Consider the following 15513-nt stretch of genomic DNA (forward strand, 5'->3'; position numbering starts at 1 on the left):
AGCGGAACATGGAAAGTGAGCATCTGTAAGCTACAGTGAGATGGGAGGCAAGGAGTCTAGAGTATGCAGCATGGCAGAAGCGAGGAGAGCCTGCCTCAGTGAGGTGGAAAGGAGAGAACCAACTCTTACGGGTTGTTCTCTGACCCTCCACATAGCCCCTTCAGTGACAAATATGACACCCGACCTAGGCTAAGTAGCCAGCTTTCCTCAGAAGTTCTGTTTCTACCCAGTGCTGGCATTATAGGCCAGGCTCCGTAGCTGCCTACCTGGCTTGTAGGTGGGTTCTGGGGATCTGAGTTCCAGTTGTCTTCATGCCTGTGAGATAAGTACTGGGCCTATTGAACTGTCTGTGTGCTCAGCCTCCAACTCTTGTCCACTGTCCCAGTAATGACCTTTTCTTACCTTGACACAAAATTCAATCTGGAATTCGTCATTTCAGTTTTTGTCTTTTCAATGAAACAGGAAATATAATACTAAATGAAATTCACTAGGGGTTTATCATGTATTTCTCTAAAAGTGAGCATAATTAACTTCTTTTTCCATGTGTTTAACGGCTATTTTACTATTTAAAAACAGGTTTATTTTTAATTGATGTGCATGTATATGTGGGGTGTATGTATGCGTTTTTTTTTTTTTTTTTTTTTTTTTTTTTTTTTTTTTTGTGTGTGTGTGTGTGTGTGTGTGTGTGTGTGTGTGTGTGTACATACACCCATTGTATACAGGTACCCTTAGAGTCCAGAAGAGGGTGTTAGGTCCCTTGGAGCTGGAGTTAGAGGTGTCTGTGAACCGAACTTTGGTCTTAGGCAAGAGTAGCAAAGAGTCTTAACCACTGAGCAATCTCTCCAGCTACTGAAGCCATTTTCCTTCTTTTGTCTCACTCTGTATGGAAGATCATTTTTACTTTGTGTTTTGTTGGTCCAAGCACACTGTTCCTATACATTATAGTGATATAGGTAATACTCAATAACAGAATTCATTCGAAGGGAGATATTGACAACCTCTTAAACACAAAGTAGATAAAAATATTAGCAGTACTCATATACTACACTGAAGAATGTTTTTGATGATCTAGAGTTAATACTTAGTAGCCACATGATACAAGCATTGTGTATGTAATATGTTTATTATATACAATAACTATATGGAATGCTATATAATTTATATTAGCTACTTCTCAGAAGGTAGTTCTTATGACATTTGACTTGAGATGTGAATTTGTTATAACCCAAGTGCTATGTTAAGGAACAAGTTGAGCCTTCTGTGTGTTCTCCGACTGTGTGGATGTGGAAGAAGCGCCATGTTAATTCATGAATGGTACCCATTGAGCCAAGTTGCTTTGTCAGGCATTTCTGTCAGGCACTGCAGTCCTTTGCTGGCTGCTGTTGCTTACTCTTTTATTACGAGCCAAACTCATCCACGACTCATGGGTATAGCCCGTCTACTTTCACAGGTGTATTTCTAGTCTTTTCAAGATAAGGTGCCATGTTTATTGCAGTGTACTTCTTAATCACTTACTGTATGTGAAGTTGTACAAAGTTGCTGTACTTTTAAATGCATCCCGATCATGGTTTTCAACGTTCTCCTCCTAACACATCTATAAACCCTATGACTTTTAGTGACTCATTTACACAGTGAAGGGATTGTTAGTGACACAAATACTTTCAACAGGACTTGTACAGTGGAATTACTAAGGGAGGTTTAAAGTATTGACCCCATGCTCTGTCTCAGAAGCAGGCTGCACCAGGTCATAGAATCCCCAAACTGATTTTTTAAAAGTCTCAGTTATTTTTGATGGCAGCCAAGTTAGAGACCATTTGGAGCAAGGAACCAAAATTTAAAGAAAATGCAGAGAGGTTTTTATGAGTGGGGCACATCTAAAGGTTCCTTTGTACTTGGAGTTGAGTCTTTGAAAACTCTGTTTTAGGGAAATTTAATGAGTTGTTTTCTGGCTTGCTGTATCCCCTGAGGACTTAGAGACTCCAGTCTTTTCCTTATATAACAGGCAAACTTAAATAAAAACTGTTGTTGCTTCAGAGAATCATTTATTTTGAGTTATTGTGTAGTGCAGAAACTATGCATTCTTCATGGAATTTTAATGTTGAATTTTTGAATTTGAGATGGAAGTAAGCAAGTACTTGGAGGATATAATCTATAGCAGAAAGCTATTTCTGACAGCTATTATTTAGGTATTTTTCAAGCTTGAGTCATCTTGTTGACTGTTTTCAGTGCCTCGTTGTAATTATAGGCCCAGTAGTTGTTTCTTTACTCAGTGTCTTGGAATACATACTTTTTGGTATAATAAGCTCAGAACACTGAAATTACTACCTGTTTTGGGAAACTGATTCATCTCACCACATCTGCCAGTTCAAAGGTAGATGGCAAGAAAGGACATGTGCTTTTCTTACAGGTGTACATTTTCTTAAAAAATTATTTTTTTTCATGTGCATGAGTATTATAGCTGTGTGTCTTTGCACCTTGTGTGTGCAGTGTCCATGGAGGCCAGAAGTGGGCAGTGTGAGGTACTTGGAGGTACTTGGAAGTACCTGGAGGTAGTGTGAGATTGCCTGGACTTGGAATTACAGATGGTTATGAGCCATAATGTGGGTGCTGGGAATTGAACCTTGGTCCTCTGGAAGAGCAGCCAGTGTTCCTCACTCCAGCCCTAAATGGTGTTCATTTTCTCCCTGTGTGTAGCTTTTGTTAATTTTTAAATATCATGTTGTCATTTCAGGATAACTCATACTGTTGACTTCTATTGATTTCCAAAGGACAAAATTGTCATTTTTATCATTTATATTGATTATTTTACACAGCTGGGGTTGTATTTAGTACATGCAACTAACTTCTTTTGGATAGTTGGGGAAAAGGGAAATTTTCTAAATCATTTTTTAAGCTGTGACTTAAAAGTGGAGCATTTATTTTTAGGTAAATCCTGTTTTTGACTATAAAACAATAGAATAAAACTACAAAAAAAATTTAAAAATCACAGATTTCAGATAAAAGTAGTACTATGTGAGTATTTTCACCTTATTATTACATACTCTGGATAATGTTATAATGTCAAAAAAATCTCAGATCAGTATTTTGTTTCCCGGGGGCACAGGAAAGTGTGCTATCTGTATCTCTGTGTTAACGTGGTCTTGTTCTGAATTATTCAGTGTTGGATTTGGATTGATTAGCTAAGATGTTTTGTTTCTTAATTCCTTTTTTCATGGGGATTGTAGAGGATTATCATTACTTTTAGTTAGTTAAAAACAAAATTATAGTGAGAGGTCTCTTCTATTTTCATCTCTGTAGCTTTGTAACAAAGATGTCATGTCAAGAATGACACAGATCTTGACCTAGAAGGACTTCCTCACTTGGATGTATGTATGTGTGCGCACATGCACAGACCCCACATTCAGTTACAGTACTCCATATGGGGCCATGATCCCCAGTTTGAGGGGCTGAGATTTGGACAACAGAGGTTGGTTTTGAAAGGAGTGAAGTTAGAAAGATGTAATGGAGACCATCATTTTTCTTTTTCTTTTTTCTTTTTGTGTTGTGTGCTGCACAGGACTTGAGAGAAGAAAACAATTTATTTGATACAACTTTCCTTTCTTCACTTCCCCTCTCCTTCCCTCTTTTGTCTTAGGGTTTCTATTGCTGTGAAGAGACACTATGACCATGGCAACTCTTATAAAGGAAAGCATTTAATTGGGCTGGCTTACAATTTCAGAAGTTTAGTCCATTATCCTCATTGTGTGACATGGTGGCATGCAGGCAGGCATGGTGCTGGAGAAGGAGCTGAGAGTCCTACATCCTGTTCCACAGGCAGCAGGAAGTGAAGTGAACTAGGCGTTGCTTGAGCATAGGAGACCTCAAAGCCCACTCCCACAGTGGCACACTTCCTCTAACATGGCCACACCTCCTAATAGTGCCACTCCCTATGAGCTTGCTTATGGGGGCCAATTCCATTCAAACCACCACATGGCCCCTGCCTCCACTCCTCATCCTCCTTCCCCTTCCCCCTCAGATTCTGTTTTCCTCACCCCCGACTCACAATTGTCCATCCTAAGGTAGTGTTCCTGTTATTTGTTCTTCCTTGATCAGGAGCTCCTGAAGCTAAAGTGGACAAGGGAGGTCATGTGGGCACTTCCTTCCCTCTGTCTCTCTCCCTTCCTCCTCTCCTTCTCCCGTTCCTCATTAGCACCCTTGCACCTCCTGTCTGCTTTTAGCCTTCCAAACCTTGAACATTTCCCCCAAATTAATCCCTGTCTTTTCAACTGCATAATGTAGATTGTATTATATTGACTAACCCTGAGTTATAGAGAAGTTTAGAACTTAATAACCGGAGTACACAGTTGTCACAAACCAGTTATCAACACAGTGCTTCCAGTCAAGTACAGGGTGCAAAATACTTTACCATTTAATAACGTCAAGCTTTTTATATAAAAACATTTAAGTTATTTTTAATTGTGTGTGTGTGCACACACACGTGCTCTGTGTTTTGATCTGTGCACGTAAATGCCCATACCTACAGAGGCCAGGGCTATTGGATCCCCCTGGTGCTGGAGTTACAGGTGGTTGTAAGCTACCTGATGTGGGTTCTGGTACTTGAACTTGGGACTCCTAGAAAAGCAGTACATGTTCTTAACTGTTGTACCATCTTTCCAACACCCCCTTTAAATTTTTAAAAATTATTTTAAATTATTTATATTTGTGTATATGCATGAGTAGAACTTCACCTTTTATGAATCTGAAAACTTCGGTGCTAAGTATCCAAATTTTCAGCATAAAATAACAAGTTCATAAAACCCTTGTAACACTGAAAGAATGAGGCAGAGCCCAGTAGAATTCTCAAGGTTAGAAGACAGATCTGAGAGTGTGTAGAACAACACAACTTGATGCCATATGTGTAGAATAATATATATACAACCTATCAAGATTGAGTTACAAAGAAAAATTTCTGAATGTAACAATAGCAAGCAGAAAAACTTATTCAAAGATCAAATACCTTTCAAGAAGGTGAAACCTAGATCTCATGGCTTCCCTAGTAAGTTGCACAAAATTTCATAGAAAAGTTAGCGTCAGTTTCTTTCACATGTTAAAAGAAATTAGAGGAAGAAACATGTTCAAATTCATTCTATAAGGAAAGTATTACCTTGATGGTAAATGAACATAGCCGTAAAACTCCACAACATAATACCAGGAAGTTGAATTAAATAGCACATTAAGAGGATTATATACTATGGTCAAAAGGGATGTATTTTAGTTTTAAAATGGTTCAGAAAGCACAGATTAGTATGTGTAACACTTTACATTACCAGGAGGATAATAATTCTATACGGTCATCTGAGTATAGGACACATAGATAGGAGTGTAGCACTCAGCAAAAGCTCCAAATGATCACCATCCCAACCTCACCTTAAGCAGAAGCTGATGCTGTGCTCGCTGCTGGGCTTCATGACAGATGTGCATGTGGAGTGTGGGCCATCTGAAAATTAGCATGGACTCATGGTACCACTGATGGCTTCGTTAGGACACTCACCCGTGGGAACCTCATGTGCTTTGCTTATGCTGACCCATTACCGCGCCCTGAGCCTGTGTCCCTGACAGTGGTCCCTTCCTCTTCACAGCGAATGTCAACATGTAGTTCATGTTTTGCTTCTTTATGAGCCATGTCTTAACCTTTCCATCTCCTTCCTCTTCTAAAATGTTGGTTTCCCACCTGATTCAAGTGATGTGGCTCCCAAACCTTGTTCTCTCGACACTCTGAGCTGATCTTTTGGGTTGGTGGTTCATTTGCAGTGTGTGCTGCTCAGCTCTGTGTTTGTTGTCTCATCAGGTGAAGACACACCTATCCACTCTCCCAGGCTTATTGTTGTGCTTTCTAATTGTAGACTTAAAAAAAAAGATTTTTACATCCTCCCATTTTATCATGTTAAACAAATTATGTGTGCATGTTAATATGTGTATAGGTGTGTGTGTGTGTGTGTGTGTGTGTGTGTGTGTGTGTGTGTGTAGTCTACACAGACTCTCAGGTCTGTCTTCTGCTCTTGGGAATTCCAATGGGCGATGCCTCACCAAAGAAGTGGTTTTGTGAACTTTTTATTTTATGCTGAGGATTCGGAAAGTTTTAGCACCAAATGTTTTCTAATTCATAAAGTTGAAGTTGCATTCATGTGCACATATGCACAAATACACATATGTAAAAATAATTTTAAAAACTTTAAAGGGGGTTGGAGATGGCCTAACAGGTAAGCTCATGTACTGCTCTTCCAGGAGCCCACGTTTGACTAACAGCATCCACTTCAGGTAGCTCACCCCCACCAGTAACTCCAGCTCCAATGACAGGAATGCAGTGGGAATGGGGAGAAGTAGAGGGATTGGTGGTAGACACTGGAGACAGAATCTGGATCTGACAGATGGAGTCTTGGCAGGTGGCTGAGCTTCAGTTCAAAGAGCAGGAACTTTTTCCCCCTTTTGTAGAAAGAAGTTATTAGTAATGTCGGGTCTTTGGCCATGGTGTGGGATACAGCCAGATTTTCGTTAAAAGTGGGAAATAAATGCAAAGTTCTATTTATGAGGAGTTTTCTTATTATAGGGCAGAAATTTTGCAGATAAAAGATTTGGAAGATGCAGGGTACCTGTAGAAAATGGTGGCGTAGTTCAGATTAGGAGGTGTTGAGGGCCGTGTGAGGTAGACAGTGCAGTGGGGATTAGGAGGTATTGAGGGCCGTGTGAGGTAGACAGTGCAGTGGGGATTAGGAGGTGTTGAGGGCCGTGTGAGGTGGGTAGTGCAGTGGGGATTAGGAGGTGTTGAGGGCCGTGTGAGGTGGGCAGTGCAGTGGGGTATTGGGCAGCACAGGCTATGCCTTCATGGTGAGGAGGACAACCTGACCTAGTGTGGTCTTTAGTGCGGCCTCCAAGATGGCTTCTTCCCTAGGCTGCCAGCACTCCTAGTCGACTCACAAAATTAAAAACAATGTTTACAGAGCTTTAAAGAATATTTGCTTTCAGGAGTCAGGGCAAGAACATGGGCTTCTTCTGCTTAGCTTATTTATTTACTGTTGCTTTAATAGTCTGCATGCCATATGACTTTTTTCAATAGATTTGTAGGATGAAAATACCAGATAAAAAGACAATCATACAAGTTATTATTGCTATTTATATTTTAGACATTATTTATGTTTTTGTTGTTGTATGGATTTTTTTCGTTTTTCTTTTTTTAATTAATTAATTATTTTAATTACACTGATGATATTAATTACACTCATGCTTTTAATTACATTTGTGGTATTCATTGATTACATTCACAGTATTCATTCAATAATTATATTTATGATATTCATTAATTACATTAATTGTATTGATTTATTATATTCATGATATTATGTCCTGATACTACTGTCCATTTGTGGGGCTTTTCTATCACACAAAACAGAGATTCTGTACTTAGTAAATCATTGCTCTATATTCCTTACTTCTCCGTCTTGAGATAATTTCACTATTAGGATAAGAATTTGTACCATATCAAGCTGATGAAAGAAAATGCTGGCCGTACTTTCAGGAGGGGAGGCTAAAGTCTTTTTAGATTATGGATTAGCCTATAGGAAAATGTCTGCTGTAAATCAAACAATGAAGGGGAAGATGAATAGGAATCTCACTTACACAACTTAAGTAAAACATAGCTCTCTGAAAAGATGAAGAGGTTTCTTCTGTATCCCAGAATCTAATCAATAGTTATATGTATAATTCAGCTATTATTTGGCTTAAAAGGACTTATTGGGAAATGTTATCATTTATACTATTTTCTACAGAGAAGATATTTTACTGTTTAAAATAACCCTGTACTTTTGAATTATAACCTGTTCTTATGTTAAAGCTCTCTGTGTATTATTTCTCCTGCAGTTGTACATAAAATGTTTTTTTGAACAAATTGCTAAACAACAGTTTATTCATTGCATTAGAGAAGTAGGTGCACTTCAGATTACAAAACCATTGTAAATATAATTTTGAAGAATTAGAATATCTTCAAGAAGCCAGTCACAGCTTAACTGAAGTGGATGCAAACATGGGGTTGGTGTCTACTGAGGAAGGTCAATTTCCGCTAATATGTGGAAAGTTAATGAGATATACTTCCTTAGTTCTTTTAGTAGCCCTTTTTCTCTTTTCCTTTCCTTGGTTTCCCCTTTCCATGGAGTTTCTTTAGACATCTTTGCCCATCCTTAAAATCCCGATGCTCATCTCTGTAAAGGCCAAGGAAAGGGAGTGTGCCCATGAGCACAAAATACATGTTATGATTTGGATACCAGTCATAAGTCTCTTTCTTTTTGGCAAAGGGCTGTTCACTGAACATATTCACCACTTTCATGGACTTTGAATCAGTAGGACTGGCCACTTCACCAAAGATCCAGGCACTCAGATGAGACATACACAGTGCATATTCTGAAAGTGAAGCCATGTCTTAAGCAGTAAGGAACAAGATGTTCTGCATGCGTCTGACCTTGCTTGTGCACCCATAAAATGTTTTTACATTAAAAAAAAAAGAACAAATACTATAGAATTGTATACAAATTCTTAGAGACAGAAAGATTAGATGTTGTATGGATTTTAATGCTTTAAATGTTTATTAATCAATTAAAAGGGATGCTAGCCGGGTGCTGGTGGCGCATGCCTTTAATCCCAGCACTCAGGAGGCAGAGGCAGGTGGATCTCTGTGAGTTCGAGGTTAGCCTGGTCTATAGAGTGAGTTCCAGGAAAGGCGCAAAGCTACATAGAGAAACCCTGTCTCAAAAAACAAAAAAAAAAAAAAAAAAAAAAGGATGTTAATGAATTGATTACATCAAAAAAATTTTTTTTTTTCAGTTTTGAGACAGGATCCCACACTATAGTCCAAGGTGGTCTGGAACTCTCTATGTAGTTCATGCTGGCCTCAAACCTGTGACAGTTGGCATGCTTCACCCTCTGAGTGCTGAGATTAGAGACAGGAGCCAACATGCTTAGCTTGTTACATTTAGATCTTAAAGGGGGCAATACTTGAGATTTAAATTATGTTGTGGCGTCCTGAGCAGGTTAGCTGCCATATTTCCAGATGTGACAGCAAACATGATGAGTTCATAGGCCACACGTCATGCCCCATGTACATTGCAGTGTTCTGCATAGACTCTCATTGATGTCTGAAGCATCTGTACATGAAGATGCTGGATGCCACTCATCCACCGGTCATTGTCCAGTTTTGCGGAAATCTGCTATTTGTAATGTAAAGATTGTTGCAAGACCAAACATTTATAACTTTTGAACATTTGCATCGCAGTTAAGTGCAAACTTCTAATACAATTGCTAATTTTCTTTACTATTTTTTTTGAAGTCTTGGCTACTGATGATTCAGCAGACAGAGCAGCTTAGTAGGATAATGAAGACGCACGCAGAGGACCTGAACTCCGGGCCCTTGCACAGGCTCACCATGATGATCAAGGACAAACAGCAGGTGAAGAAGAGCTATGTGGGCATCCACCAGCAGATAGAGGCAGAGATGATCAAGGTGTGTCTGGCTGCACTTGTAGTCTCTTGAATCAGTTTTAAAACCTAATGTTAATATTTTGTCCCGTTTGACCTTACCAGACCTGTTTGGTGTCTTTAGTAATACTTGATCATGTACAGAGTAGTACTGATTATAAACTATCATTTCACTCCCAACAAAGAGAAAACAATACTGACCATTAAGCTGTGCCTCAGAGATATTGTAATAACTTGGAATATGTGTTTTTTGTTTACTGGAATAGTTTTAGGGCTGGAGAAATGGTTCAGTGGTTAAACCACTGGCTACTCTTCCAGAGGACCCAGGTTCAATTCCCAGCACCCCAGGGCAGCTCATAACCGTCATAACTCCAGTCCCAGGGGATCTGATTCCCTCTTCTGGCCCCCATGAGCACTGCAAGTACATGGTATACAGACACGGGAGCAAAAACACATACATGAAATAAAATAAACTTTAAAAAATAAAAAGAAACAGCTCTTAGCCGATATAAAAATTTTTATATATATTTCCTTGTGTTAGTATTAACTTAGTCAGTGTACTCCTGAGTTTCTTTGCATTTGTCTCTTCTGGGTAATTTCTTAATACTTTACTGCAGAGCTCTGATATCAGAGCAGAAGAGCAGTGTGGCCCCTCTAGCCATCACCCACAGTCAACACTTTTTTTTTTTTTTTAAATGTAGTCTCACGCTTTCTCCTAGTATTAGGTCATTTAAAGGAAACCCCAAATATTATTTTGTCCAAAAACGTTTTAGTGTATGTTGGTAATAAAAGGATTCTTTTTGAAAATAACATTTTGATTAATCCACTTAAAAATGGCAGTTAATGTTACTAACTATCTGATGTTCAGATACTTGCAGGTTAAGTGGTTTCTGTTGGTTTATTTTAGTCAAGCTCTGATCTGAGACGGGAGTTGTATTTGAATAATTGCCTTCTAGTCCCTAGGTTGGTCTTCCTGTTTATTTTTGGAAAATACCATTTACTAACTAAAGGAACTAGATAATCTGCTATATGTAATTGAATTCCTTCAGTTTTGCATTTTTCTTTCTTTCATTTCTGTTTGTTTGAGATAGAGTCTCACTGTGTAACCTTAGCAGGCTTGGAACTCCCTCTGTAGACCAGGCTGGCCTTGAATTCACAGAGATCCGCCTGCCTCTGCCCTTAGTGCTGGGAATAAAGGCATGCGCCGCCATACCCTCTCAATTATGAAGTTTTGATAAGCACTTTAGAAACCCAGTCCTTTTATCTTATTTTCCTATAAATTTGAAGTTATAGATTGTAAGTGTTGTGTAGATTTCCTGTTGTTTCATATCAGGGCATACATAGAGCTTGATTTTCTTCTTATGATATTAAACTTTACTAATTAGTTCCACGGTTGTCGGCGTTGTCTGTCAGATTTCCCGCTTAATTGTTCTGTTTAGTGGCTTTGGAAACCACTGATTGATGTTTTGTACTTAGAGCAAGTGTGTGTGTGTGTGTGTGTGTGTGTGTGTGTGTGTGTGTGTGTTAGATGTGTATATGTGTGTATTGTATATATGTTGTATTTGTGTGTATGTTGTATGTATGTGTGGTGGGTACTGTTTGTGTGCATTGTGTGTGTATGTATGCGTTGTGTGTGTGTGTATTAGATGTGTGTGTTGTATGTGTGTATTGTGTATATGTTGTATGTGTGTGTGTTGTGTGTAAGTATGTGTGGTGGGTATTGTTTGTGTGCATTGTGTGTGTATGTCTATGTGTTGTGTTGTGTGTGTGTGTGTTAGATGTGTATTATATGTGTGTATTGTGTATATGTTGTATGTGTGTGTGTTGTGTGTATGTTGTATGTATATGTGGTGGGTACTGTTTGTGTGCATTGTGTGTATATGTATGCTTGTGTGTTAGATGTGTGTGATTAGATGTGTGTGTTATATGTGTGTATTGTGAATATGTTGTATGTGTGTGTGTTGTGTGTAAGTATGTGTGGTGGGTTTTGTGTGTGTATGTCTATGTGGGTTTTTTTTTTTTTGTGTGTGTGTGTGTGTGTGTGTGTGTGTGTATGTGTCTGGGTAGGCTAGAGATAGTTATTCTCCACCTTGACTTTTGAGACAGGGTCTTCCAATGAGCCCGGGGCTTACCATTTCATACACACTAGTTGGCCTGTGTACTGCGGGGATCCTTTTGTCTCTGCCCCTCCTCTCAGGTCTGGAGTTATAGGCGCATGCTGCCGTGCCTGGCTTTTACATGGGTGCTGCGATCTGAACTTAGGTCCTCATGCTTTCATGGCATTTTACTGACTAAACCATCTCTCAACCCCAAGGGCTGTTATTTTATTGGTGTTTCTTCAATGGAAAGGCTTTTGCATTTTTTATTTCTTAATGTAATTTAACAAAAATTTTCTGTTAAGTAGAATTTTTTTTTTTTGGAGGGGAAGGGGTGTGGTGGCACAAACCTTTAATCCCAGCACTTGGGAGGCAGAGGCAGGTGGATTTCTGTGAGTTGGAGGCCAGCCTGGTCTGTAGAGTGAATTCCAGGGCAGCCAGGGCTACCACAGAGAAACCCTGTCTCAAAGAAAAAAGAAGAATGTTTTTGCAACTATTTGGATACCCTAAAATTCAGTATGTATAGGAAAATCCAAATAATTTTTTTTGAATCAGTGTATTATTTCTCAAAATAATGAATCAGTTCTTGAAGAGCCTCAAAAATTAAGAAAAGGATAGTGATTGAATTTCATTTATATTTAACTCCTAGTTGTTGAATTTTTGTTTTTGTTTATTCACAAAATGTCATCAAGAGCATTGGTGAGCATAATTTCTTTGAAAAGGACTCTGACATTTCCTTGAAAATTGCTGGTGCCCCCCCCCCCCCCTTTTTTGCAGGGTTTTTTTTTTTTTTTTGATGTAGTTTTTGAGACTTTCATGCTTGTGTATAATACAGTCTGGTCCCACTCAACACCCCAGCTCTTCTCCCCTCCCAGGAAGTCCACCTCCCACTCTCAGTTCCCTTTGCCTTGTGCACCACTGAGTTTGAATTTAATCTGGGCACCAACATGGATGTGGAGGCAGAGGATGGGTTACTCTTGGCCATACCACTGAAGACAATGACTTCCTATTTCCCAGCATCCGTCAACTTCTAGTATTTCTCCTGGGAGGAGTTGGGCTCCAAGAGCCTTCCTTCCCTTCATCCATGACTGAATGTTGATGGGTCCAGCCTTGTGTAGGCCCTGTGCAAGTACCAGCTGCTGGGAGTTGTGAGTGCAGTGGCCGTGTTGTGTCTTGCCTAGAGGACAGTCTTTTATGCCCCTTCTTCCTGTCATCTGGCTCCCACAATTTTTTTCTTCTGTAGTATCTTCTAAGATGTTCTCTAAACCTTGGAGAGTGTAATAGAGATGTTCCTTAGAGGGCTGAGCACTCAGCCGTCACTTCTCTTCATTGAGTCTGTGCTTTCACTACCGTCCACTGCAAAAAAAAAAAAAAAAGCTTCCCTGACCAATACTTAGAGCAGCATTAGTCCATGGGTGTAAACACACATATTTGTATAAGAGATCACTCCTAGATTCTGTGACCTTCCTATCCAAGTCGCCTTTGATCAGGTCTGTAGTCCAAGGCATGAACTATCTCCTTTGGAGAAGGTCTCAGGTCCCGTAAGAATGCAGTGGGTTATCTCCATAACAGTCATATTATTAGTGCAGCAGTGGAGATACTTGCCTGGTGGTCAGTATTGAAGCATGTAAAGTCCACAGCTGGCTTAATACCCTCGGGAACTTTTCTCTCTCACCTGCTGGCACAGCACCTTCCTATATGAAAGCTAGCTCTTGGGGTCCGGGCATCCAGCTCATTTCCACAGAGCGTTCCTGAAACTAAGGCTCCAGGTTCATTGTGGAAGAAGGGGAGGAAAGATTGTAAGAGCCAGAGGATCAGGGAGTTTGCTCTAAGAATGTGTCTTTTAGTATTGTGTTACTGTTGATTTGTCTTTGAAAAGAAGTTTTTGTATTTTTTTTATCACATTGAATTTGTCATGGATTGTAAAGCTGATTTTTGTTTATTGTCTTATTTATTTACCTTTTTGGTAAAGATTAGTTATCACCTATGGGTCATAAAGTATAAATCAACTAATGCCTTAGAATGTAAACTGTTGACCAATTTAAATGTAACACTGAAAAGTTTTTGAAATTTTTTTACTTTTTCTTGTTTCTTTGACAGGTCACAAAGACAGAATTGGAGAAATTAAAATCCAGCTATCGACAGTTAATAAAAGAAATGAATTCTGCCAAGGAGAAATATAAAGAAGCCTTAGCCAAAGGTATGGTGACAGCATTAGAAAAAGTATGCACAGTGGTGGTTTCTCCTCTGGTCTGCTCCTGGGTGTCTTTGTAAGCGTAGCACTGCCTAATTTAGAGCGACTTATGTTCCAATCTCTAAGTATATCAAAAGAGACTAGCTGTTGGGCTGCTACAGATTCACTTCGTGTTTAAGAGATTCAGAGTGATTCTGAGTAGTTCTCGTTAGCAGATTATGTGGCGTTTGTAAAAGGAAGCAAGGAGTAGATACATCTCTCTTGCATTCCATGTATTATGTGAGAAAATGCTGTTCTGTGTGTTTAGAAGTCTTTTCAAGCCCTAGCTTATAAATTAAAACAGAAAAATCATTTAATCTCTTAACACGGTCATTCTGGCTTAGTTTTCGTGTTTATATCGTCCTTACTTTCAGAAAGTCTGAGGTGGAGAAAGACGAGTACGCTCTCGCTGTTTCCCATAGATGCTCCTAATTCTAGTTCTGTGCTGTGCATTGAGGTCATTCAGTGTAGGACTTTGTGAGTGCTGGGTTTCCATAGAGAAGCGTCCTGGATGAGGAACTGGAGCTTTGGTTCTGCTGCAGTGGGGCGGCCTTTCCCATTTGATGAGGTGTGACCACATTTTTAGATTTAGATTTTGTTCTTTTAGGAACATCTTCTTTCTTAGTAAACAAAGCTTCACTAGACACTGTTTTACTCATTCTCAACTTATCTTCCTCTTTTCCTAGTACTATTTTATATATCTTGTTATATATTCTGTTGTTCTGTGCCAGTGAATTAGGTTGACTATTCATTCCTCCTTGTCAGTAATTTGAACATTGAAGCTACTGCTGCTCTTCTCAGTAGACTAAGTGATGCTGACTGAGAGTTGCCCTCCTCCTCTCCCTCCTCCTCTCCTTCCTCCTCCTCTCCCTCCTCCTCTCCCTCCTCCTCTCCCTCCTCCTCCTCTCCCTCCTCCTCCTCTCCCTCCTCCTCCTCTCCCTCTTCCTCCTCTCCCTCCTCCTCCTCTCCCTCCTCCTCTCCCTCCTCTCCCTCCTCCTCTTCTCCCTCCTCCTCTCCCTCCTCCTCTCCCTCCTCCTCTCCCTTCCTCCTCCTCTTCTCCCTCCTCCTCTCCCCTCCTCCTCTCCCTCCTCCTCTCCCTCCTCCTCTCCCTCCTCCTCTCCCCTCCTCCTCTCCCCTCCTCTCCTCCTCCCTCCTCCTCCTCTCCCTCCTCCTCTCCCTCCTCCTCCTCTCCCCTCCTCCCTTCTCCCTCCTCCTCTCCCTCCTCCTCTCGCTCCTCCTCCTCTCCCTCCTCCTCTCCCTCCTCCTCCTCTCCCTCCTCTTCCTCTCCCTCCTCTTCCTCTCCTCTCCTCCTCTCCCTCCTCTCCCTCTCCCTCTCCCTCCTCCTCTCCCTCCTCCTCTCCTCCTCCTCTCCCTCCTCCTCTCCCTCCTCCTCTTCCCTCCTCCTCTCCTCCTCCTCTCTCCTCCTCCTCTCCCTCCTCCTCTCCCTCCTCCTCCTCTCCCTCCTCTTCCTCTCCCTCCTCCTCTCCCTCCTCCTCCTCTCCCTCCTCCTCTCCCTCCTCCTCTCCCTCCTCCTCCTCTCCCTCCTCCTCCTCTCCCTCCTCCTCCTCTCCCTCCTCCTCCTCTCCCTCCTCCTCTCCCTCCTCTCCCTCCTCCTCTCCCTCCTCCTCTCCCTCCTCTCCCTCCTCCTCCTCTCCCTCTTCCTCCCTCTTCTCCCCTCCCCTC

General features: G+C 40.7%; 2 protein-coding genes across 5 annotated transcripts in view; one reads left to right on the forward strand and one right to left on the reverse strand.

Moving 5' to 3' along the window:
* Positions 1-15513, forward strand: part of Fer (FER tyrosine kinase) — a 329360-nt gene that overhangs the window by 43222 nt on the left and 270625 nt on the right. For all 4 annotated transcript variants that reach the window (XM_036173166.1, XM_036173169.1, XM_036173167.1 and 1 more), the window contains 2 exons: positions 9353-9526; positions 13698-13797. In XM_036173166.1, coding sequence (XP_036029059.1) covers positions 9353-9526; positions 13698-13797 — 274 coding nt within the window. The remainder of the gene's footprint in view (positions 1-9352; positions 9527-13697; positions 13798-15513) is intronic.
* On the reverse strand, positions 8135-8446 carry LOC118573339 (28S ribosomal protein S33, mitochondrial-like). The gene has a single exon (XM_036173643.1). The coding sequence runs from the start codon at positions 8444-8446 to the stop codon at positions 8135-8137; it is 312 nt and encodes a 103-aa protein (XP_036029536.1).

The sequence above is a fragment of the Onychomys torridus genome, chromosome 23 (genome assembly GCF_903995425.1).
Source record: "Onychomys torridus chromosome 23, mOncTor1.1, whole genome shotgun sequence".
Taxonomy (NCBI): Eukaryota; Metazoa; Chordata; class Mammalia; order Rodentia; family Cricetidae; genus Onychomys; species Onychomys torridus.